Source organism: Callionymus lyra, chromosome 8 (assembly GCF_982586985.1).
Source record: "Callionymus lyra chromosome 8, fCalLyr1.hap1.1, whole genome shotgun sequence".
In the NCBI taxonomy this organism is placed as follows: domain Eukaryota; kingdom Metazoa; phylum Chordata; class Actinopteri; order Syngnathiformes; family Callionymidae; genus Callionymus; species Callionymus lyra.
In genome coordinates, this window is record NC_141825.1 from 13,354,534 (window position 1) to 13,379,975 (window position 25,442).

At 39.6% G+C, this 25,442-nt stretch overlaps 2 protein-coding genes across 2 annotated transcripts; both read left to right on the forward strand.

The window, feature by feature from the left end:
* The first annotated feature begins 1,867 nt into the window (after nucleotides 1-1,867).
* endouc (endonuclease, polyU-specific C) lies at nucleotides 1,868-5,035 on the forward strand. The gene is made up of 8 exons (XM_087797059.1): nucleotides 1,868-1,975; nucleotides 2,059-2,115; nucleotides 2,182-2,281; nucleotides 2,342-2,453; nucleotides 2,516-2,637; nucleotides 4,281-4,393; nucleotides 4,460-4,610; nucleotides 4,678-5,035. Exons 1-8 carry the CDS (start codon nucleotides 1,965-1,967, stop codon nucleotides 4,951-4,953), a joined length of 942 nt encoding a protein of 313 aa, XP_087653185.1. The 5' UTR covers nucleotides 1,868-1,964; the 3' UTR covers nucleotides 4,954-5,035.
* A 505-nt stretch (nucleotides 5,036-5,540) lies between these two features.
* On the forward strand, nucleotides 5,541-24,872 carry polr3b (polymerase (RNA) III (DNA directed) polypeptide B). The gene is made up of 28 exons (XM_087796980.1): nucleotides 5,541-5,674; nucleotides 5,837-5,869; nucleotides 6,041-6,097; nucleotides 6,167-6,231; nucleotides 6,311-6,386; nucleotides 6,633-6,733; nucleotides 6,802-6,893; nucleotides 6,974-7,091; nucleotides 7,166-7,274; nucleotides 7,844-7,966; nucleotides 9,416-9,532; nucleotides 9,600-9,734; nucleotides 11,097-11,258; nucleotides 11,444-11,644; nucleotides 12,729-12,891; nucleotides 14,058-14,211; nucleotides 14,298-14,372; nucleotides 14,461-14,559; nucleotides 14,632-14,759; nucleotides 15,672-15,881; nucleotides 15,952-16,110; nucleotides 17,236-17,353; nucleotides 17,429-17,571; nucleotides 20,124-20,227; nucleotides 23,057-23,223; nucleotides 24,030-24,143; nucleotides 24,269-24,442; nucleotides 24,525-24,872. Exons 1-28 carry the CDS (start codon nucleotides 5,603-5,605, stop codon nucleotides 24,652-24,654), a joined length of 3,399 nt encoding a protein of 1,132 aa, XP_087653106.1. The 5' UTR covers nucleotides 5,541-5,602; the 3' UTR covers nucleotides 24,655-24,872.
* The last annotated feature ends 570 nt before the right edge of the window (nucleotides 24,873-25,442 follow it).

The window sequence follows — 25,442 nt, forward strand, 5'->3', positions numbered from 1 at the left end:
TGTGTTTTGTCGACTCCTATGACACATCACTACTGATGTACAGTCGCCTCTACCTGATGGCACAAACTAATAAAGGGTGTTTTTTTCATCTTTATTTATGTACTCTTAATAAAGAATTGCAGCAGACAAGCAACTGTTATTTTAGTTTGTAAAAATTGATACGTTAATTGTTTCTTTCTCTCAGGTTTATTTAATGGTATATTTAAGACGATAGAAAAAGAGAATAATCGGGTTAACAGACATTTGTAATCCAATAAATGTTAATAACAGGCTTTAAACTAAAATTCATGTCAAATATGTGCCTGGTCAAAAGGAAATTGGCTTTTTGTTAATTAAACAAATTGATATATTTTATTAGTGTAACATCAAAGATTGATTAACAAAAAAAGATGATTGACGTAAAATTCTTTTTTTTTTACTATTCAAGCATTTTTTATTTCTACATACTTGTTAGTTGCCGACTCTTTCAATGTAAAAGTATTTAAACGTGAAAACCAAACTCTCCTAATTCACTCACTTGTTACTTACTTGTTGAAGTAAGTACAGTAAGTAAGTAAAGGTTATGTGTAAATCACCTTTCTAGACCAGGGTCACAAAGCGCTTTAACAATCAAAAACAATACTCGGTTAAAATATACATTAAAAGGCCAAGACAACATAAGACATACACAGGAGTCGCAGAAAGTTAGGGAAAAGTCTGCACAAATAAGGTCTTAAGATGTTTCTTGAAGGAGTAAGTAGATCCATCAAACTCTTTGTCAAATACAACACCCAGGTTTCTCAGGCTCAGTTTGACAGACTGACCTAAATCACCCAAGTACTGACTCAACCCTGGAACCTTATCATGACTCGGCTGTTCAGCTTCTGGGGCTCAGTTGGATCAAAAGAGCAGTAGAGCTGGATGTCATCAGCAAAAATGTGATAAGAAACATCAGGAAATCTCTGAATGATTTTACCGAGGGGAATCAAGTACAGCAAATATAAGAAAGGACCCAAAACGGAACCTTGAGGGACTCCACACAATCTGCTGATTCAGACGTTGTTTGATTGGCAGATACACTGAAACTGCGCCCAGAAAGGTACAACGAGAACTACTGTAACACAGACCCAGACAGTCATACTTCATCCCTCAGTCTTCTCAGCAGGATCTGGTGATCAACTGTGTCAAAGGCTGAGGACAGATCCAAGAGAACCAGAACAGTGAATTTACCAGAGTCAGCCGACATCATGATGTCACTGGACACTTTCAGTAAAGCTGTCTCCGTAGAGTGATGTTTGCAGAAGCCAGACTGAAACTTCTCATGGATGTCGTTCTCGTCCAGGAACAAAGACAGCTGCTCAGACACCACCTTCTCTAAGATCTTGGACAAGAATGGGAACTTAGAAATAGAAGTGTAAAATCTCAGCAAAAGAGATGTTATGAGAGCGAAGTACATTATGACGTAATAATGGCTTCACCCTCCTAACGGCTGTAATCACGCCTGCATTGTTAATACAATGAGTCCCTTGGAGTTGGAGGTGGAGACTTCAGGAATGTATGACACGTGGTGACAAACCTTAGTGATTGACCAATCACAGCAGAGTGGATGTTTTTATGGTAAACAAGATTTTAGCTCCAGAAAAACAAAGCGTCGTCAGTGGGCGGGGCTTATGATCATTTTCTAATGTAAATATTTAAATGAAAAGATAGTTTTGTACAAAGAGACACCTACTGATGATACAATAGAGTCCAAGATCAATTTAAGAAACACTTGAATCAACACAGTAGTTGCCCTAAAACAGAGATGGTGTTAGCGTCCTCTGCTGGTTCATTACTAAACTGCAGGTGTACTGGGTCAGACCTGCGCATGCGCTATTTTATTAATCCCTAGCGGCGATTGCCCAAGTCCTGCAGGACAACAAGTGCTGGGTGGAGACTTTCTGACACAACTCTGAGCAGTGTTGGAAAGACTCACAGGAGCAAACATGGCTGTCAGGTAACTCTTCTTGAAATGATTTAAAAAGTGATTTTAAATTAAATGAAAGTTTTATTTCCATCATTTTTCTGTACGTTCAACAGGTTCTGCGGAGTCTTTGTCCTGCTGGTCGTTGGTCTCAGCGGGTCAAAGGCATCTACGTAAGTACACCTAACAGTTTTATTTATTAAATCTTTTTAAACACATTTGATCCCTTCATGCCACAGACCTGCTATAAACCAGGAGCTGTCCACGCTCTTCAACGAGCTGTGGACGCTGGACGCCAACAGGATGACACCTGGAGTGGACTACAGCGTTGCTGTCCAAGTATGGAGCTTCTCCCTCCTCTCACTCTTTTTGTTCCTAACACAGGAATGTCTCCTGCAGGGTCGAGCTGGCTTTGTGAGCCAGGGCACCCATGCTGTGCCGGACCATGCAGCTCTGCCCCTGTTCTCCAACGTCAACGAGAACAAGCTGAAGAACATCACCACCTTCTCCAGTGAGACTGGAGTCATATGCAGGTGATCAAAAAGTTGTTTTTTTAAAACTCTTTTCCTGCAGGGTTCATGAGTCTCCTGGATAACTACGAGCGGTCCACGGGCGTGACTGAGCGAGTCACTGCAGAGGAGAGGACGGAGATCAATCTCTTCTTAGATGCAATCTTGGAGACAGAAGTCATGAAGGTACTTGTCTGAGGTCCTTATGGTGCTGACAAAATCAAACCTTTAACGCAAGAATGTGACATGATTGTATCCATACAAAATGAATGCCTTTTTTTTAGCATTTGAAATATCATTATTATGAGCTTTTTTATAGAATTCACTTGCACAACATTGTGCAATTGTTTTGATTGTTTAAGCGCTTTGTGACCCTGGTCTGGAAAAGCACTCTACAAATGTAAATAACTTACTTACAACACACAGTAGACACTAATAGTTTATTAGATTTCTATCCACCAGATAGAGTTATCCAAAACTAAATATTTATGGATTCTGATCAAAGGTGGGATATTTTATTTCCTGAAGGGCTAAGTTATTTTAAGTGTCTGTAAGAAAAAAAAAAGTCATTAATGTGATTTAAATGTAAAAAAGTAAATAATAATAGTAAAAAATAGAAATTTGAAAACAAGTAAAAGAAATATGAAGTAAAACACTTGATTTTTTTTTTAATTAAGAATATTATTCCAAAATACAGTGTAATTATACTATGGCCCTATAGTAAGTAAGTAAGTAAGTAAGTAATTTGTATTTATATAAATATGGCGCTTTTCCAGACCAGGGTCACAAAGCGCTTTAACAATCAAAACAATACTCATTAAAATATATACTTTAAAGATCAAGATACAACTGAGAACAATGCAGGAGTTCCAGAAAATCAGGGAAAAGCCTGAACAAATATAAATTTCTTAAGATGTGAGTTCTTCTACTTGAGCGGGTCAGAATTGCAGAGTTCTGAATCAACTGCAGGCGAGACAGATCCTTCTTGTTAAGACATGAAAATAAACTGTTGCAATAGTCCAGACGAGAAGAAACAAACACATGGATTACAAGCTCCAGATCATGTTGTGACAACATTTTCCTAAGTATAGAGATACATTACAGTAATACATAATAATACATACATACATAGTAATAGTAATACAGTTATAAAATGTTATATGATTGCATGTGGGAGTTATTTCAAGATCCTCTATATAAATGACATTGAACTGTGGAATAAAGATCCATGTAAATGTTTTTTTTTTTTACTTTAAAGTTATTTTTACAAAAAAAGACAAATTGAAGAAAATTAAAAGAGAGAAAATAACAGTGAAGCATAACAATCTAAAAATAGCATTTTTAATGTATAGAAAATTAAACAGGTTTTACTATAAATACATTAATACATTTGAAACATGAATATATAATTTTAAAATCAAGTCATAAAAAACATATGAGTTGGTTAAATATCATAAATATTATGTTATATAATTCATTATAAAATATTACTTAAAACAGTTAATATTGGCTTTTTCCCACGGACTTAACAAGGCCTAGATGTATATTTAGTTCTTATAATTTAGCACGTATGATGAGGACTTTTTTCACGGTATGGTAAAGAACATTTTGATCCTCATTCTGTCTCACGTTACAACATGAGGGAAGAAAACATCTGCTTGCAGCGCTGGAATGTTTCCCCACATGTGCCAGAACTGGAATTAGATACAGTAGATTCTTGGAAGCCAGAGCTTTATTTTTTATTTTAGTTTATTTCAGTTTTTCCTTCCTACATATCTTGAATTATGTAGAAGCCAAAGCATGGTTTTAATAAAGACGTTTTTTTACAGAGAGCTCACAGATATCTGGTGACTAAAGGCAAGTCCAATGCCGACTTGACGTTGTTCCGGAGTCAGCTGCACCTGATCTGGTTCCATCTTTACTACAGACAGAGAAATGCTGGGTGAGACCACAACACTTTCTGTGTGGTTGCAGACTTTAATGGATTTTCTCCGTGTTGTCTGAGCAGCTGGGACTCGTGTGGGTTCGAGCACGTATTCGTCGGAGAGTTGAAAGCCGGAACGGAAATCATCGGTTTCCATAACTGGGTTCAGTTCTACCTGCAGGAGAAGGAGAGTCAGCTGGACTACAAGGGATACAAGGCCCGAGTGAACGACCTGGTGAGACCCCCAAAATGTTTTCTCATTCGTTTCTCATCTCAACTCTTGACTTGTGTTTTCCTCTCAGCCCGATCACGACGACCACGTGCTGAACCTGCAGTTCAGTTGGCACAACGTGGTGAAGCCGGTCGGCAGCACCTTCATCGGCACCAGCCCGGAGTTCGAGGTGGCCGTCTTCACCGTCCTCTTCCTCATGAACACCGACAAGAGCACCAAAGTCGTGGTCAACATCGACCAGTGTCAGATGGAGCTGGTGGTGATCAGACACGGCCGCTCTCTCGGGACCGCCTACCCGAAGCTGATGAGCAGCAACGGTAGACATGTTCCGCGCCACTCTCACTGAGCACGTCCTCTCTGTGTACTCCACTGGTTTACACGTGCACATTTTAATCTATGCATGTATGACAATAAACACTTCAAGCTTCCTTCATGCTTCACTGCTTTTTTTTTCTTTTTTTTTTTTACTTCTCCCCAAATGTAATTTTTCCAATAAGTTAATTAAACATTTTGTAAAAAATATTGAATAGATGTGATAATACTACTAATACTAATGAATAATATTACAGGAAAATCGTCCGAGGGATGAAGTCGTAAAATATGTTAAGTATAATAAGAAATCACACAGAACCAAAAGTTAAAGTTAGGTAAAAGACTATGTTTAAAAAAAGAAAACAATTAAAAGAAATTCCCCCAAATTAACGTCTTTAAAAATGAAAACAAACAAAAGATCCGAAAAAAGGTTTAGGTCCCGGTGGATGTGTAAACACAAATTTCCGAATTGAAAACTAAAATACACTTTCTTTCATTTCCGAATTATAACAATGCTATGCAATGCAAGGCTGCATGGTGCGAGATCCGGAACCTATTATTCGATTCCTCGCGGCACGGAAGCATTTCGAGGAAACACCTGCCAGAACACATGCCGCTGTAACTTCCGGCCCTATATTTTCTATGTATATAGTTATTTTTTAACGCGTTTATTCTTTATAAAGATGGATCTTTTGGGGGGAGAGTTCGGTCAAATGACTCAACAAGAGCTAGCAGCTCCTGTCGACACTGTAGAGGTGAGTCTTAAATTATAAAAGAAAGAAATGTGCGAACCACGAGTGCTTAGTATTCACTCGCTGCACCAAAACAACAACCAGCTCTGGCTCGGATATTGAACGTCAAATACGAATTCTCGTCTGTGCTCAACTAAAAATGTTCTGCTTCTTATTAATCCACAGGAAAAATGGAAACTGTTGCCAGCATTCTTGAAGGTAATTATACTGGAATTTCATGTTCAAGTTCAAATCGTTATTTACATTTGAATCGTAGAGCAACTCTTTGCAACACCTTAATAAACGAATAAATATGTCGGTGCCTTAAAAATAAAATAATGTAAACTTTATTTCTATACTGAATAAATAATCTGTTAATTTATTTTCAAGGTAAAAGGGTTGGTAAAGCAACATATCGATTCTTTCAACTACTTCATCAATGTGGAGGTAAAGTGTTTAATAAAACAACTTATGAGTGACGTATGTGTTCTCACATTTGAATGCTCTTTATTTTAGATTAAGAAAATCATGAAAGCAAATGAAAAGATCACAAGCGATGCTGACCCGATGTGGTACATTAAGTAAGATCAATTAATAGTTTAACCATTCTTTACTCAAACTCAGCAACAAAACATTAACTTGTGTACTTTATTATTGCAGATACCTGAATATTTATGTGGGAATGCCTGACGTGGAAGAGAGTTTTAATGTTACTCGACCTGTGTCTCCCCATGAGGTAAGTAAATGATACAAATGGTTGTTGGTTTGTTTATTTAAATTGTATGAGCTGTAAAAACATCCTTCGCAAATAATCCTTCAAATGTTTAAATTCACAAATTGGCCTATATAACTAAACTGTTCATCCCATGCTAACTGTATAAACATAATCTATCTATCTACTGTATCTTATGAACAGTTAGTTATTTCACTATTAGGGCAAGTCAACTTAAATCTCTACTGTTTTTTTGTGATTTCTGTTCAGTGTCGTCTGAGAGACATGACATACTCTGCACCAATCACTGTTGACATTGAGTACACACGCGGCAGTCAAAGAGTCATCCGAAATGCACTGCCGATCGGAAGGTATTTTTAAAGTACTTTTTGGTATCCTTTTACCGAATCAATTGTATAATTAAATCATCTTTTCTCAGGATGCCAATCATGCTACGGAGTTCAAACTGTGTCCTTGCAGGGAAAACGCAAATGGAGTTTTCAAAACTTAACGAATGCCCTCTAGATCCAGGTATCCATGATTTGGAGAATGTTTAATGTGAAATAAGATCAGCTCATGTCTTGAATACATTTTTTTTAATCTGCTTCCAGGGGGGTATTTTATTGTCAAAGGTCAAGAGAAGGTCATCTTGATTCAGGAGCAGCTGTCTAAGAATCGTATCATTGTGGAGCAGGACAGGAAAGGTGCTGTTGGTGCTTCAGTAACCAGGTACAGAATGATAACATCTTCCCTATTACACGGTCATTATACAAATAATCACGACAAACAAATCTGTATCACAGCTCCACTCATGAGAAGAAGAGCAGAACCAACATGATCGTGAAACATGGAAGATTCTACCTCAAACACAACACACTATCGGAAGATGCTCCCATTGCCATCATATTCAAGGTAACAATAATGGCCACCAGGAGAGGGCGCTGCTCTATTACAAAAATCCTTAAACTGCTAGTGGGGCAATGGAGCGTTATTTGCGTCACAAAATGTATAAACATATTAAATACCCTTTGTTTCTATCATAATTAGCATATACTTTTTTATCATTTAAAACTTCACTTTGCATAGGATAATAACATGCTTCTATGGGCCTTCTAAGAGAATGTCATTTAGCCAGCTGTGGTCGTTAACCTCTGATCTTCTGAGCAAACTTTCCAAACATGTCAACTGTGCACACCAAGTGTTGCAGGCAAAAGTCATTATCCAGCAGACGTTTGCACACTGTGTTTGCTCTGATCCATTGCAACAATCAGCTGTTTGGACCTGAGCAGAAACGACCTCGAGTGCTCCACGGACCACTGCGTCAGTTCCCACAGCATCACGTTCCCATAAGCAAATGTCACACAACCTCATAGAACACCGTCCCCTCCTGACTCTTGACACTTGTCTGCTCAGCCGACACCTTGTATGTCCGTCTTGATGTATGTACACAGCTTGACTTGAATTCTCCTGCTGTCACACAGGGCATGGGCGTGGAGAGTGACCAAGAGATCGTTCAGATGATTGGCACGGAGGAGCATGTGATGGCGAGCTTTGCCCCGAGTCTGGAAGAGTGTCAGAAGGCCCAGATCTTCACACAGACCCAGGTAGATGGACGAGCGGATGATGGTTTTATGAAGTTGTAAAATGTCAACCAAGAAAGCTGTTGCCGCCGCTGTTGACAGACGTGTCTTCTTTGTCTCCGGCGGATCAGATGACTAAGCTTTTTGTCTTAGCAGCCTGTTGAGTAATGCTTTTCACGACTTATTCATGAGGCGGCCATGTTTTCTTTGACGTCCGCCGATGAATGCGATCAGCCAATTTGTTTTTCATAAAGATTATGTTGTTAGAGGAACCGCTGATGCATTGATGAGGCCACATTTGCGTCCTAGCAACCGCTCACCGCAGCTCTTATGTTCCACTGTCTGCCGGCCTCCATGATGTCTTTTCATGGCATTCAGCCGCTCATTGTACTGGGCACAATGAAGCCTAACTCTATATAATTAAAGGCTGATAAGTCTGAAAAAGCTTTATCAGATTATGAAAACAACCACAGTTAAACGCCACCTCTTCCTTTTTGATCCACACTCGTACAGACTTAATGGTAAATGAGTATTTTATGGATAGAATTGTTTTTAATTTCTCTGTTTTCATGTCTTGAACCTTACAGAGTGGGTGGTCAAGCTCTTGGTTTTATTAACCTTTGACCTTCTCTCTGGTTGTCAGATGCCTGCGTGTGCCATAAGGATCGATTAGACTGCCTAAGCCTGTTAAAGAATTCATGGTTCCACCATTAATAATAATAATTAATAATAATATTTTAGTGACAGTCTTGGCAGGGGCATTACTCTAAAGCAGGAACACAATTTAAAAATGTTGCTTGTTGAATCACGACTATTAGGCCGAACCTTACCGTCCAATAACTGTTGAGACATATTTCAAATATATATGTCAGTTTTGAGGTTAAATCTACCACCACATAACACTTTGTATGCTTATAAAATAAATAGTTTCTTATATCCAATGTAGGACCTTTGGAAGATGGGAAAACATTAAGTGTTTTAAAATATACGTTTCCATCTCGTTTGTGTATCTGGTTCGTTACAGGTTTCTGAAGATTAAAATTAATCATCTCTATGAAAAGTTAAAAAAAAAAAGTTGCTAATGATTTTGATTATCATAGAAATTTCTTAAAAATATAATTTTTCTAATGCACTTGTTTAATCAAATATCCCATTGAATGGATTGTTGACATTTGAATTTAAGCCACAGTTAAGAATTTCTATATCATAAAAGTTTTTCCAGTATTTATGCCTGTAGATGCTTTAGTTAAGTCAGACGTCTCGTCTTATTCTGGTTATCAAGGGTCGTGAGGGCAGCAGCTTCAGCAGGGACGCCCGAACTTTTCTCTTTTCGACTATGAATGTCGTAAAAATGACTTGTTAGGAGATTTTAAAGATGAAATTGGCACTGGGTAAGTTGCAATTAAATAATTTGACTTGTTTAAGCACCTGGTAGTAATAAAATCTCACCTACTTTCTTCCTCTACCTTCCAGGCTCTGAGGTATCTTGGCAATAAAGTGCGTAGACAGCGCATGTGGGGAGGACCCAAGAAGACCAAGATGGAGGAGGCCAGAGAGCTGCTGGCCTCGCTCATTCTCACACATGTCCCCGTAAGTTTACGAAGGAACGTTGATGAATGTTTTCTAGAATTCTATTCAATTTGACAAATATCTTCAGGTCAAAGAGTTCAACTTCAGGGCCAAGTGCATCTACCTGGCGGTGATGGTGCGGCGGGTGATCCTTGCTCAAGGGGACAACAAAGTGGACGACAGGGACTACTACGGCAACAAACGTCTGGAGTTGGCAGGGCAGGTAAGCTTTTGATAAACCTCTACTAAACCACACCAAACACACGATTTTTATTCAATGAATACATTTTTGTTCATTTGTTGTTTTCCTCTGGAGCATTAATCCTTCCTCACACCTCTTTGGTGTGGAAGGATCACAGAATCTGCAGCAGCTTAAGTCCTGATCTCTCACCTGCATATTTGTTTCTGCCTCTCTTTTAATGAAAGCCTCATTATTTTCCTGCTGCTTTGTTTTTTCGTCACCCCACCCATTATGTCGGCCCGGGCTTTGTCAGGAGTGCGATACGTGTTCAGAACCAGAATCCGCGGTCTGTGCAGGCATTGGGATTTTTCTGCGCTCTGACAATAGAATTGTGCCTTGACTGGAGCGATTGAGCTAATCCGCGGGCCCAGCTCTGATAATGTAATTACTGCTGTCTTAAGGCCTTTAATTTCCCCCTCAACCTGCTCTGTGTAAGGAGCAGGAGATGGGGGGGTGTGGGGGTGCTTTCAATAGCAGCTTACACACACACAACGCCAGCAATCTCCTCACTCTCCAATTATGGCTCCCTGACATTCAACTAATTGGCACGGCTGCACGTCAGAAACTTAATTTCTTTATTAATTTCAAGCAGCGAGGCCTGTTTGTTGTGATGTTTGTTCTGGACGGGGAGGAGGGAATTATGACACGGGGGGAGGGGGGGGGGGGCTCCTGGGTCGAATACAACCTGGATCCCGGGAGGGAGGCCAGGGCAGAATCCCACTGTCACAAGTCAACAAACCTCAAGAAGAAAAGTTATCTGGAAGTTGGTCTGTCACACATTATAATGTCATTGATCAGGAAAGCACACAGGGAGGGCAGACCTCTGCCAAGATGCTGGTAGTTGCCTCATAATGTCGCAAAAACGTATGTTAAAAATGTCCTTGCGATAGCCTGGAGATGCGCTCAAGGTGTCTTGACTCATGTAGCTGATGAAGAGTCCCCCGTGACCCATAAGGGATTAAGCAGAAGAACATGAAGACGTATTAATATAAATGAGTGAATAGAAATGAGCTCAGTGCCGGTGGATCTATCATTGTGGATGTTTCTTGATCGAAACACAGAAGCTCACAAAAGCCATACAATAAGAATCCTCAAATGATTTGTGGATCCAGGTGGTAATTCTGAATCCCGTCAAATGTAATCATCTTCTCATTTACTCATTATCATGTGTTTTTAAATTTTAATGACATCTTCTTCGATTTATTTTACTAAAATGCATCCAAATGCGGCCAATAATCATTTGGTGCTTTTATGAAAACATCTAAAGGCCAGTTTATCGTCTGCTCTTGTCTGTTATTATACATTATTATTATTATTATTCAATATGTGTTTTCCTTTTTCAAGCTTCTGTCGCTGCTGTTTGAAGATCTTTTCAAGAAGTTTAATGCCGAATTGAAGAAAATCGCCGACCAGATCATCCCTAAACAGAGAGCGGCACAGTTTGACGTGGTCAAGCACATGCGGCAGGACCAGATCACGAATGGAATGGTCAATGCTATTTCCACGGTGAGTGGCTGCAGATGAGGTTTTTAAGTCAAACGTCCAGTTTGCCTTTTAGATTTTACATCCTATTGGGCAGAAGAAAAGATTTTTGCACATTCTTTTAGTATTTCTGACATAACTATTAAACAGTAATCCTTATTTTCAGTTTGTTGTTGTTTTTTGAGTGACACTCCTTTTTTGATCCACAGGGGAACTGGTCTCTGAAGAGGTTCAAGATGGACCGTCAGGGTGTCACCCAGGTCTTGTCTCGTCTCTCCTTCATATCCGCTCTCGGCATGATGACCAGGATCTCCTCCCAGTTTGAGAAGACCAGGAAGGTCAGTGGGCCACGATCTCTGCAGCCCTCGCAGTGGGGCATGCTGTGCCCATCTGACACCCCTGAGGGAGAGGTGAGTCTACTCTGTGGCTCTCATGGAGCTTAAACCCACATCCTGGTTTACATAGAGGTTACTGGTTCTGGTCTTGAAAGTTTTAAAGTACATTGTTTTCTGGACCCATAGAACTTTATATTTGAATCAAGTTTGAAAAAAAAGTTTTAATCACACACTAGCCAAAATCTTGTAATTTGTAATTCTGTTTACTATGGAATATGCATTTATTAATTAAATTAAACCTTTATTCAAAGCTTCATTCCCAACCAAAAAGTAGGCATGGAACTAAACAAAGAAACGCATAAAAAGTGTTGGGATGGAGAAATGTCAATTTTTGATAAAGTCTGGACAAAGTTCAAGTATCAAGTTCTTTCTATTAATCTTGAAAGCGAAGCATGTAAATAGTTTGAAACTAGATCTTTACATGTCACGTGCGTTTGTGTCAAAATGTTACAAAATCTTCCTCCCTCCCCCCCCCCATCTTTTCAGAAACACAGACTGGAACTTTATTTGGCCCAATATCCTTTGCCTTGTGTGTGTTGTGTGGACAGGCCTATACATGTGCAAATCTAGTTGTGTGGACCGGGCCATTATCACAAAAATGTTAAATTGCTGAGTCTGAGTAATTTTTAATGAGGAAAGCTTACAGAAAAATTGCAGGAAATAATGGATGAATGTTATTAAAAGTATAAAGTAACACAAGTTGTGAATTTTAAATGTCAGATGTTCATAGGAGACTATTTTAAACCTTCTTTAACTAGTAAAAAGAAATGAACAGTTTTTACCTTAAATGCTTTCTGTTATGGTAATTTCTTGTTATCTCAGTGTCAAAGTGAACCCTAGGCCCGAAAACGAATGTGTTTGTGGTATCACCTTGACCCAGAGACGACGCAAGGGATACCACAAACACATTTGTTTTTTGGCCTCTGGGTCACCTTGACTTAGAGGTAACACTTTAATCAGTCACTCATTAGGAATTTTCTTTGTGTGGAACAAATACTGTTGCTGCTATTCTTCATTCTGTGCTGCTTCACTTGCAAATACAATTATTGTTGTGGTTTAGATGTAATTGTTGACGGACTGTTGTGACTCGTGTTGGCAGGCCTGTGGACTCGTGAAGAACCTGGCCCTGATGACACACATCACAACGGACATGGAGGACGGTCCAATCATCAAACTGGCCTTCAATCTGGGAGTTGAGGACGTCAACTTGCTGTGTGGTGAAGAGCTGTCCTACCCCAGCGTATTCATCGTCTTCCTGAACGGTGAAGCTCTCTTAGAGCACGACAATAATAACGTATAAAGGTTCTTTCTTAAGAAAGTTCAGTCACACTGTTTGGAATGTGTAGCTTGTGTGCACAAAGCTGCTTAGCTAATTTAAAAATAAAGGATAAATGGATCATTTTGTGGCAGCAGTAGCATTGTCCTCCAGTCACAACTTGGCCCCTTAATTACTGTATGTGTTTTTTCTCACCACTGATAAGTGTCAAATTATATTAGCTGCCACACCATTTAATTAGCTTCTAGCAGCAGGTGTCAAAGCCCTTCACTGCAAATGTGCCCTCGGAGCGGCCGAGCACAGAGGCTCCTCTGTTCTCCGTCTGTCTGAGGTGATACGAGTGCAGACGTTTATGATGGTTTTACACGCCAGTAACAACATTCAACTGACATGAAGGCAGAACTGAGGCAGAAATAATGTCATTCTACAAACTAATTTAATCATTTCAATTATTTTTGAGAGAGCGTCTAAATACCAGGTTTACAAGAACCTTTAAAGTTTAAAATACAAAACATCTCTACATATACGTTCACTATATTCATGTTTTTGAACCTTTGGTTGAATCAGTGTCTACATTACATTTCTTCAGTTTAATCTCCTCAATTCCAATGCTTTTACAAAAAATGCTGAGCGAGCACTCTTGGCTCCGAAGTGAGTCCTCAGACTTTCATCGAGCCTCAAACCGTTTATTTCCTCATTATTAGTGAACAAAATGTTTAATGCTGAACATCATTGGATTCAATTTATGTTACTTCTTTTGTTTAATTTATGGATGTATATGCTGAGGATAAATCGGAAAAAAATCATAAAATAAATACAACATTTAAGCAAGTGTAGATTGATTTCCAAACATTAAATGTATTATAAAAACAATAAGGGTGGAAAGATTTCAAAAAGTAATAGTAGAATGTCTCACAACATGAGAAACTTGTAAAAGCATTTTCTATAGATTTATTAGATATAATTATGGGCAAATAATTTGGAAATACATTAAAACTTGATTTATTATACCTTTACATATATAAAGTAAGCTATATAAGTATTTTATTTCAAACGTATATTTTCTGTTTGTGATTAAGGATATGGATTTAGAGAAGCTTATATCGTTTTGTTATCCCAGCATGGCTCATGTATCCATGTTCCTGTTGTCAGGTAACATCCTGGGTGTGATCCGGGATCACCATAAGCTCGTGGGCACCTTCAGGCTGATGCGTCGAGCAGGATTCATCAATGAGTTTGTGTCCATCTCCACCAACCTGACCGACCGATGCGTCTACATCTCCTCTGATGGCGGACGGCTCTGCAGGTCCACACTTCTGTTCACTTCTGTTTCCATTACTTGGAATCTTTTTTACGACTCAGACTTCTTTTTTTTTTGTCATTCTTCTCTAGGCCGTACATTATCGTGAAAAAGATGAAGCCGATGGTGATGAACAAACACATTGAACATCTGTCTCAGGGCAAAAGGTAAATTCTGAAATTTGAAAGCGACGACAGGAAAATAACATTTTTCTTCTAAAGAAAAGGTATTTGAGAAACCTATAATTCTTCTCAGATCCTTTGAAGATTTCCTGCACGAGGGCCTCGTAGAATATCTAGACGTCAACGAGGAGAACGACTGTCAGATCGCGCTGTATGAACACATGATTGGCAAGTAAGTCGGGTCAGAATTATCTTTTCAAAACGACTTGAAGTCTTCCCTGACACTGTAACTCCTCTTGTGCAGGGAGACGACACACTTGGAGATTGAGCCTTTTACTCTCCTGGGCGTGTGTGCTGGTCTGATCCCCTACCCCCACCACAACCAGTCCCCCAGAAACACATACCAGTGTGCTATGGGCAAGCAGGCAATGGGTGAGGCCGGTTGCACTAGTCAGCAGTTTAGTCCTCAAATCCTTTCTCAAACATCTTTGACTGAGCATCAGGTTTTGCTTTGATATCTGCGTCACACAAACACTTACAGTAAGCTAATCTCTGGAGATGTTTCAGACAAAATAACGTGCAAGAAAGCGTAGCAGAAGATCGCTCAACTAAAACCAGTTTTACTCCACGTCCCCTGTCACAAGACATTTGTACGCGTGATGGAGTGTTTTTCTTATGTGTGTCAGGGTGTGTATGTGCGTGGACATCAAACATGGGGCGCTTGCGTAGCTCCTCTATTGTGCAGTGTGTGTGCGGAGGCCCTTTCCCTGCCAGTCACCCAGAGTGTCATTAGCAATTCATTGTGTCTGCGCTGGCCGTGCTCAGGGGGTCAGTGTGCTCAGCTGCGAAAGACCACAGAGTGTGCACTCGCGGCTCCTTGGTAACCAAAACTTCCCCAACCAGGCCCGCTAACATTCGCAAGAGCCGGGGATCACCCCCCTCTCTTCTTTTTCTTCCCCTACCTCTGTTTCTTCCTCCCTTCCCCCCCCATCTTTTCAGAAACACAGACTGGAACTATATTTGGCCCAATATCCTTTGCCTTGTGTGTGTTGTGTGGACAGGCCTATACATGTGCAAATCTGGTTGTGTGGCCCGGGCCATTATCACAGACTCTCTGCTTGTAATTTGATTGTGAAGTAATAGCATCTGACAAATGTCAAGGCTTCCAGGGAGGCAGCGCATTATTCCCAAACTCACCCCCTACCTCAACCTCGGCAGATCTAAGGTGCTAACCAGAGCCAGAGTCGACCTTCCCAGCTGGAGGAAACGAGCGTGTCATCCTAATCTGTTGTTGCACATGCATTTGAAAACATTTTTTAATAATCCTGTTGGTTGGTTCATCAGGGACTATCGGTTATAACCAGAGGAACCGCATCGACACTCTGATGTACCTGCTGGCGTATCCTCAAAAACCAATGGTCAAGACCAAAACCATCGAGCTGATCGACTTCGAGAAGCTTCCAGCAGGACAGAACGCTACTGTAGCCGTGATGAGCTACAGCGGCTACGACATCGAGGATGCTTTGGTTCTAAATAAAGCCTCACTGGACAGAGGTGGGAGGAATTAAAGAGAAAAATGTCACTTGAAGTAAAAGTATTACAGAAAAATAATGGTTCCCTCCAGGTTTCGGCCGCTGCCTTGTTTACAAAAATACCAAGTGTATTCTTCGCCGATACACCAACCAGACCTTTGATAAGGTGATGGGGCCGATGCTCGACGCTGCCACACGGAAGCCAATTTGGAGGCACAACATCCTGGATGCTGATGGAATCTGTTCACCTGGTAAGTGATTACAACACATAACATGCCATACAAAGTATTTTTACTCTTATGATGAAAGAGAATAAAGTCCAGATGGCATCAAACAAAACTTTGGAGACGTTGGTTTTGGCCACAGTGACAAATGTTGTAGTGAGGATAGATAGATGATTAATCTACTATTTTTTCCTTTTGACATGAACATGTAGAATAATTTGTAAATGTAATAGCATTACTGGGTCAATCTGTGATATATATAATATACTGTATATATTAGGGATGTAAGAGAAAATATAGATTTACTTAAATATTGCAATATTTCTATTCACAATGCGATACCAATATTGTCAAAAGTATCTGTTACTTTTTTGTTTGTCCAAAAAGTTATTTAAATGCTTCTATGTCTTCGCTTGTGGAATACATATATAGATCCTTTCATCATAGTCGTCTTCTTCATTTTTTGATAAATATGCTGACAATTTTCCTACAATTAAATTCTTCAGGATGAACAGAGTATAGGACAGAATTCTACCAATACACCCCTCTAAGTTACAAATATAACTTAAAGGGCAACTAATGTCAAAGCCTAACTCTCTTGACTCACTCGCATGTTTCAAATGTTGAAGTCTTTCTCTCTAAGATGCAGTAAGTCCCTCAACATGACCATGTTTTTAACTTATTACTTTATAAAGTTCTCCCCGTCTCACATCTTGGCAAAGAAGAAGTTATTTTTGTGTCCAACTAATATTTAAAAATCCCCCCAAAAAACATTGCTATTTTAAAAACATCATAGTCTGTTAATTGGTAATTTATGTCAAGTTTTAAATCTTTGCTGTTTGATTTTTGACCAATAAAAGAATATAAATTCATCTAGAAACTTCTTAAAGTATTGATGCAGTTGGAAGACGTTTTTGAATTGACCTGACGTTTCTAGTGAAGTCATCGACAGAGAAGCTTTATGCTAAAATAAGCCTCTAAAAAGACCTTGATCTCACAATTTGTTAAGACTTTTATTGTATTCATGTAAAATGTACGATAATAATTTTTGTCTAGACCTTAACATGTGTGTGAATGAGTCCGACAGCCCTGATGGATCTGACAAACGTCCGTGTAAAGAATTAAAAAGCTCTATATTTTGGGGCTCAACAGGTGAGCGAGTGGAAAACAAGCAGGTGCTGATCAACAAATCCATGCCGACCGTCACTCAGACGCCACTGGAGGGCAGTACCCAGCCAGGACAGCCTCAGTACAGAGACGTGCCCATCAGGTGAGTGGACCCCCGGCTCTCCACGCCCACATGACTTCTTCTTCTTCAGAGTCGAAACCATATCTCATTCTGCAGCTACAAAGGCTCGACCGACTCGTACATCGAAAAGGTCATGATCTCCTCCAACGCCGAAGACGCCTTCCTCATCAAGATCCTGCTGCGTCAGACCAGAAGGCCTGAGATCGGGGACAAGTTCAGCAGTCGCCACGGACAGAAAGGTGCCGCTTCTCCTCTCGCCGAAACCTCTTGCAGAAGAGGAACAGATCTTCAGATCAAGTCATGGTGGCTGCTGCACTGTCACTGCCCCCTAATTCTCATCTAACAAGAGCTCCTTTCAATTAATTGGCTCTTTGTGCCGTGCCAGACTATGCAAATGTATAACAACACAGCAGTATTCTGCCTCCACCGGGCTAAATGTGTTTACAACCGCCATTGTTTCCAGGCACCTCCCCTAAAGAGGGCCTGTATGATGTTTTAATCAGAAAGCTAACTGGCGCCATGCATAATTTAGCCCCTTCATCAACTGTGGCTGCTGGGTGGCGAGGACAATGTCAGCCGCCTCCGAAAGTGACGAAGAGCCCGGGGGTCGTCAGGGGGTGAGCAGGAGGAGAGCCGGGCGTCCCGGACCGGGTTCCGATGACGTTTCGGTGACGTTTCTAGCTAATATTTGTGTGAAACCGGTTTAAGTCGAGCCCCAAACTTCTCATGAGGAGTCTTAAAAGTCCTGGTCAACAGAGCAGAATAAGTTAATTATTTACTGGTCACACACACTTGTGAACACACACACACACACACACACAGCTGTAAAATCCGTGCAGGGGTAGAGGTGGGGGGGGGGTTGTCAGTAGTTGGGGTCCATTGTGTGAGCCGCCAGCGTGGAGCTGTGATGGAGGGTTCTGCTCTCTTGCTGTTGTCCTGCTTTTCTCCGCTGATTTCATGCCTCTTTTATCATTCACTTTCACACAAAACAAACAACACACAGGACGTCTGCTTTCAGAGCTGCTCCCTCCGAGTCGCTCTACCTTTCCAACATCCACCTACCGCTTACAAACCTCCACTTTTGAGTTTTTTTTAAATTCCCTAAGTCTTTTCTTTTCACTCCTTCCTGCTGTTGGAAGACTTCTCCGCTCAATCGTCTCACTGGTTCCCAGTCAACATCCTGTTTCAACAGCCTCAAGACACCAGTGGACGCTGGCGCGGCCCAGTCGGGCTCATAGTGAAGTTTCCCCACGTCCGACGTTTCAATTTCTCTTCAAATGAATCCCCTCCACTTCCTGTCAGCTCACCAAAGTCAGGGGTGTGTAATCCCGCTCTCCCTGTCAAGCCTAAGCACCTTTCTCCACTTCCTGCTCCTGTTCTCTTCTCTTTTTCTCTCTCCGCCCTTTTCTGTTTTTTTCATTTGCAAATGGGTCTACAATCTGTTTACCCGGGGCCGGCGAAGAGTGCTTTGGCCCCCTCGGCAAACATTTGCACTCACACTTAAACACTGCCCACCAGTCTGCTTGTCCCCCTCGTCATGTGAATCAAAAGAGGCTCCTGTCTGTCCACATGAGTTTAGAAATGTCAGCCTCCGCCAGAGGTTCTCACAAAGCTCCTCAGCAGCCAAGTGCACAACCACAAACCGCTCAAAACATCAAGTTGCGTTTAGCTGAGCACTTTTTTGTTGTGTAGTAAACACTTTATTTATTTTTTTTAAACAAGATTTACCAAAACGTTGACATTAAAATAAGTTATAGATGTATAACTATACAGCTATGATGTCAAACTTAATCACACAAGAGGCCAAAACTAACGTTATATTTACAAAACTGTCTTTAACATTATCACTTACTTACTTATTTTCATCAAATTCCTCTCCACCAACTTCAGTTTCAATGTTATTGAAAGTCTTTGTATAAATCTTAACATCCTAATCGCTGTTCTTTAGCTCAGATTAATCACTCTTTAAAGTCCCGATATTAACTTTTTTCTATCTTGCGTCCCTTTGACTGTATTCATGCGGCCCTCTAGAGGTCAGAGTAGAACATACACGGCTTACTCTTATTTTGTGTTCATTATTGTAATAGTTTTAAGTAAAACCTTATTTTTTATTTCAGATTTCCTTCACTTTTGTTTTGTAACTTTTGTGAAATGGAGAAAATATTGATCTATTTAGAGGAAAATTATATTTTTCTTTACTATATTTACTTTTAACAAAAGGTCTATATAAGGTTTATTTTATTTTTATATTTCTTTTTTTCTTTAATATTCTTTCTTGCTATGTTTTTAAAGTTTTTCTGTCATATTTGAGCTCTTTTTATTGACAACAGTCACAGTATATAATGTGGCCCCAGAGGAAATTGAATAGCCCACCCCGAGACTTGACTCGTGCTATACAGTCACATTGATGAACATGTCCATGAAAAACCGCTCAAATATTCACACTTGTATTTCCCTCATGTGGGAAATATAGGGGCATCTTACTTTGAAGAATACACGTTAAATAGATGGAGAATGGAACAACCATACAAAAATATATGTTTAGAAAAATTGTAATTGCTGAAAATAAAAAATAGGTTGATGCGTTAGAAAGTAGTATCTTTTTTTAATCTTTTAATTACATTTTGATAATGAAACCTAAAAGACTTGGACATGACAACAAGGACATGTTTGTTATTGTAATAAAATTACAGGTTAATTTCACTTATTGATGTTTTTTGCTGAAGTGTTTATGGGATCAACTGTTTTCTTCTTCAGTTTTTTCAAATGAATTCCTGTCTTTTCTTTTTAGGCGTGTGTGGCCTCATCGTCCCGCAGGAGGACATGCCGTTCTGTGACTCGGGCATCTGTCCAGACATCATCATGAACCCTCACGGATATCCCTCCAGAATGACGGTAGGAAGCACTTGACTGTGTGTTTAAATGTATTTTCAGCAGGTGAAATCATATTTAAATGCTGAAAACTCAAAACGAAGACGTCTCTCTTCTCATACAGTTGATCAAAAGAGAAGATGACAAACATGTGAAAAGTGAAAACATGTACTTTTCCAGGAAAAATCGATGGTTTACGTCTGTCTCTGATTTTTTTTTATTATCTACTGTACATCAAAACATGATATCATCAAATACAAATTACATTTTTCTTTTTTTACACAAACACCTTTCCCTTCCTCAAAAAGTCAAGAAAACCACAGAAAAAAAAGAATGTAAAGCGTTCCATTATAATAAAATAAGAAGTTTTTTTCCAAGTCATTTTTTCAATTATTGTTGAGATTTAAGGCACGTGTTACAGAAGGTTGTATCTGTGGCAATAAAGCATCAGAAAATAATTTAAAAACAATTTTCCAGAAATGATACACTTGTGGGGCCGGACTGAAACGTATGGAGAAGAGTGGCCTGAGACTGTCGGTCACAGATGGGATCAACGTCTGAATTTGGCAGGTTTAGAAAAGGGTTGCTGGTTTGCTTCCAGGTCGGGAGCCAAGTTGTGACCTTTCTATGTGAAGTTTGTATGTTGTTTCCTCACACGGTCCAAAAACATACAGAGGTTGATTGGGAACTTGGGGAAATTGTCCTTAGGTATGAGTGTGTGTGTGTGTGTGTGTGTGTGTGTGTGTGTGAATGGTTGTGTGTCTTTATGGGACTGGCCTCCTTTCCAGCATGTCCCCCTCTTGCCCAATAAAACTGGGATAGGCTTCAGCCCCCCTGTGACCTACATAAGGGATAAAGAGATAGAAAAAGAAAAAAACTTTAGACAGATGTAATATATGGACAACCTTATATATTTAAGTCTCTGACATTTATTGTATATATTGATGATGACTAATATAAAAATATAAATGTTTTCCACTTTAATTATTTTGAGGTTGGACCACATTTACGTACGAAAGGAGAAACTGTCGTAAGACATGGCTCAGGTTGGATTGTGTATAAGAAGGTGCTGGTTCCATCGCAGCTTAAGATATGTGTCTTTGTTTCCCTGAACAAGTCACTCAAGCGTCGCTCCTGATGTTGAGCTAACATGCTGCGTCACAGCCTACTCCTATCAGTCTCAGATTGTTTGTGTGGAAGTGCTTTGAGTGAAGAACAAGTGTGGGTTTTCTTTGAGTACACTTTTGTTTCTTTTTGAGAAAGACTCACAATCTATCCAGGGTGTGTCTCGCCTCTTACCCTCTGTAGCTGGGACACGCTCCAGCCCCCTTCAAGTTCCACCACATAGTTTAGATAGAAGTATATTGAAGGATTGAAATTAGATCGATTTCGTTCAATAACATTTACTTACTTACTTACAGCAAGTTTCATAAAAACAACAACTAGTACAAAGTGCAAAAAAAAATAAAAATTGCAAGGGATGACAAAGTGCAAGTATAAAGAACAAGTATCTTAACAAGGACAATATACATTCATATAAACAAAGATTTATATAAATAATTTAAATATGTTTTAAATGCAGGTCACATGACTTGACAACAATTTTTTTTAACTTTTAAATGTTTTTCTTCTCATGTTTTCAAAGTTTAAAAAAAGAAATGTATTCTGTTTTAACCTAGATTTAACATTTTTATTTTAACATAGAAACTAATTTAAATAAAGCAATGCACTAAATCTGTAAGTGGGGTTTTATTTAAATATACTATTTTATATTTTTCTGTCACCTCAAGTAAAAATGTTAATTTGCGTTTATTAAATTTTTCTTTCATAACATCAATAACTACACTTAGTATTATAGGACCTTTTTTTGCTTTAAATATATAGCATCATGTAATAATATCTTATTTTTCACTAACAAGCTGCAAGTCTCTTCTCCAAATGAGTCATTTTAGACAATAGTGATGTTTTATCCATTTATTGTTTCCACTGAAAGTATTGAATGTCTGTTTTTTAATGTTATGATTAAGAACATTTCAGGAACTTTGTTCATCTATGAAGTCCAACTTAGTCATTTCATTTATGTGTATTATAAACGTGATTGTCATTAAAATATCTAAGAGGGATTTATCGGATCATAATCGTCTTGAACGTCTTCTAATCTAAGTTTAAAGAGAAGCTAATCCGGGGTTGGGTTTAGGAGAGATAATCCTGCACCTGCATCCAGTTGTGAGCGAGTTTCTCCGACTGTGTGTTGACCTCTGTTCCTGAAAAGATCCAGCGAGCTCTCCAGAGACAAAAGCCTCATTATGTCGGCTCCTGTCCTCTTTAGGTTATCTTTGGCTTCCAGAGCACACGTCCTTTGACGCGGCTGAACAGAAATCTTACTGTTCACAAACAAATATTTGTCACCGCCCGAGGTCCCTGCCAGGAAAGAGGCCGCTTTCATCCCAGGAAGTTTTTATCAGGAGCCCACAGTGCGAGAATGGCTGAGAGCGGAGAAGTTGGCCGCCTCCTCGCCGACATTTTGTCTGTTAAACTGTAAAATCCTGACGGATATTTACTGCCCGAGTCGTCGTCGGCGGCGTGTTTGCTCGGCCCTGTTGTCATGGCAGAGGCTCAGGATTGTCTGGCACAGGAGGATGTTCCAGCGGCCGAGGGGTGAAATGAGAGTAGGTGTTTCCTTTTATGTGGCGGGGTCAAGGGGTCCCGTGGTGGTGACCTCGCTGGAATTGTCAGAATCAGTCATCCTTAGACGGCTGCCCCCGTCACAGGGCGACATGCGTTATATAATAATAACATCCCTCGGGATTTACAACCCCAGACAAAAGTTTTGCGTCGTCGTGTCGGTTCCAGGTGGGGAAGTTGATCGAGCTGCTGGCGGGGAAGGCGGGGGTGCTGGACGGGCGCTTCCACTACGGGACGGCGTTCGGAGGCAGCAAGGTGAAGGACGTGTGCGAGGATCTCATCCGCTACGGCTACAACTACCAGGGCAAAGACTTCGTCACCTCAGGAATCACCGGGTAAAGACTTTCATACTGTTGGTCAGAACCGTCACAGGTTCGGTGTCGTGACCCGAGATTCAACTCTTGAGTCAACAGGCTTTTAAATACCTCTAGAGATCCTGAATGATGAGAAATAACCTGGAAAATGTAGATCGTAGTAAAGTTTGTTAAAAGCAAATTGAAGTTTGAGATCAAATCGCATAAAGCCTTCTTATTTAATTAGTCTAATATTTAAAAAAAATACTAATTTAAGTAGCACTTTTGCCTGAGAAAACATTGTACGTGATTTGAAAATTTCCTAAAATACCATTTTCTGCCGCTAATAAATCCTATAAAGTATAATTTCTCCTGACAATATTTTCACTACAATGTGGTCGTTTCAAATGACGTCCATGTACTTATCGTCCTATGAAGGTTGGGTTAAAGGGTAAAACTGAGATAATGTCCTGGGTATGACCCGGGGCTTCTGTCAAGAGGGAGAGGCCCAGAGCTTCTGACCAGCTCTGTGGAGGATCTACTCTGAGCCTCTCCTAGATGACTCAGCTTCTCAAGTTTGGCTAAAAGAAGGTCAAGAAACTCAACCACTTAATCAAAGAATGAAGTATTTGTACCTGTATCTGATATAAGGTCAGAAAAGAAGTGCAGAATTGTGACAGGTAACAACTTTTATTGACTTTTACGCAACATTATTTTACATCTTTGGACCATTTTTTTATGTAAAATATATTTTTTAATTTTAAGAAAATGTTTCTAGACTCATAAGAGAAGATCTGCTCTGTTGTGACCATCATTAAATGTGATAAACTGTCTTGATGTTCTCACAGGGAGCCTCTGGAAGCCTACATTTATTTCGGACCCGTTTACTATCAGAAACTGAAACATATGGTCCTGGACAAGATGCACGCCCGAGCACGAGGACCCCGAGCAGTTCTCACCAGGTGAGTGGATGTACTAGAGAGTGAACTATCTGGTCCAGGATGTTTACATCAATGTTTTTTCAATGGAGTCCAGAATAAAAACGGATCATGTGGGTTAACATCTGATGTCTCCCGTGTCTCAACAGACAGCCCACCGAGGGTCGCTCCAGAGACGGCGGTCTGCGTCTGGGTGAGATGGAACGCGACTGTCTGATTGGCTACGGAGCCAGCATGCTTCTGCTGGAGCGTCTCATGATCTCCAGCGACGCCTTCGAGGTGGACGTCTGCGGTCAGTGTGGACTTCTGGGATACTCTGGCTGGTGAGTCGTTGTGATTCAAGTCTGTCCTCAAACGGTCTTTAATGGTGTTTCTTCTTCGTCTTCCGCTCTGAATGTCCACCAGGTGCCACTACTGTAAGTCGTCGTGTCACGTGTCTACCCTGAGGATCCCGTACGCTTGCAAACTTCTCTTCCAGGAGATGCAGTCCATGAACATCATCCCTCGACTCAAGCTGTCGCGCTACAACGAGTGAAGAACTTTTTTTTTTTCTCTTTTTTTTCTTTTACAGATGACAGCCAAAAATATTATTTTCCTCCCAGGAATGTAAAAGATAATGATGTCAAGACCTTTGTTTGTTTAATCATGTGTTTGCAGTTTGGATCGATCGTGTCATTGATTTTTCTCTCAACTTGTGTAAATAATAATAAATATGCTGCTACAACCTGTCTTTATTTAGTTGATTCTTCTTTCTTTTTCATTTTATATTTATTTTTAATTTAATGTCATTTTTAAAATGTAATATTATATTTTATCATAATTGCACATATTACAGATAAAATTTGTATATTTGAAATATTTTAATATACATAATTATTCTGTCACTGAGAAGAAACATAATTTTATGCGTGGATTTAGTATTTTCAGATTTTTAGATAAAAAAATGCTAATTATATGTTTAAAAATGTATGATTTAGTTTGAATCAAAATAATTTACACAAGTATAAGTTGTAAAATACTACAGTATATTAACACATGTATTTGTTATTGAATTTTAATACTATCATTTTTCTTTTTCCGATTTTAATAATTATTTTCTTTAATAGTCAGTTTTAAGAAGTTGAGAATCATCAAATGTCAATCAAGTGTCAGATAATACATGTAAATAATAATAAAGTTAATAAATGAGTTTGGTGGAAATAAAAAGGTGTTAATTCAATAGAGATGTAAACTTCAGTAGCAGACATCTTTGTTATGTTGCAGGAGTAACAACGGTTTTACATGCTCTCTACTGACACCTACAGGAGCTTCATCTGATAACTT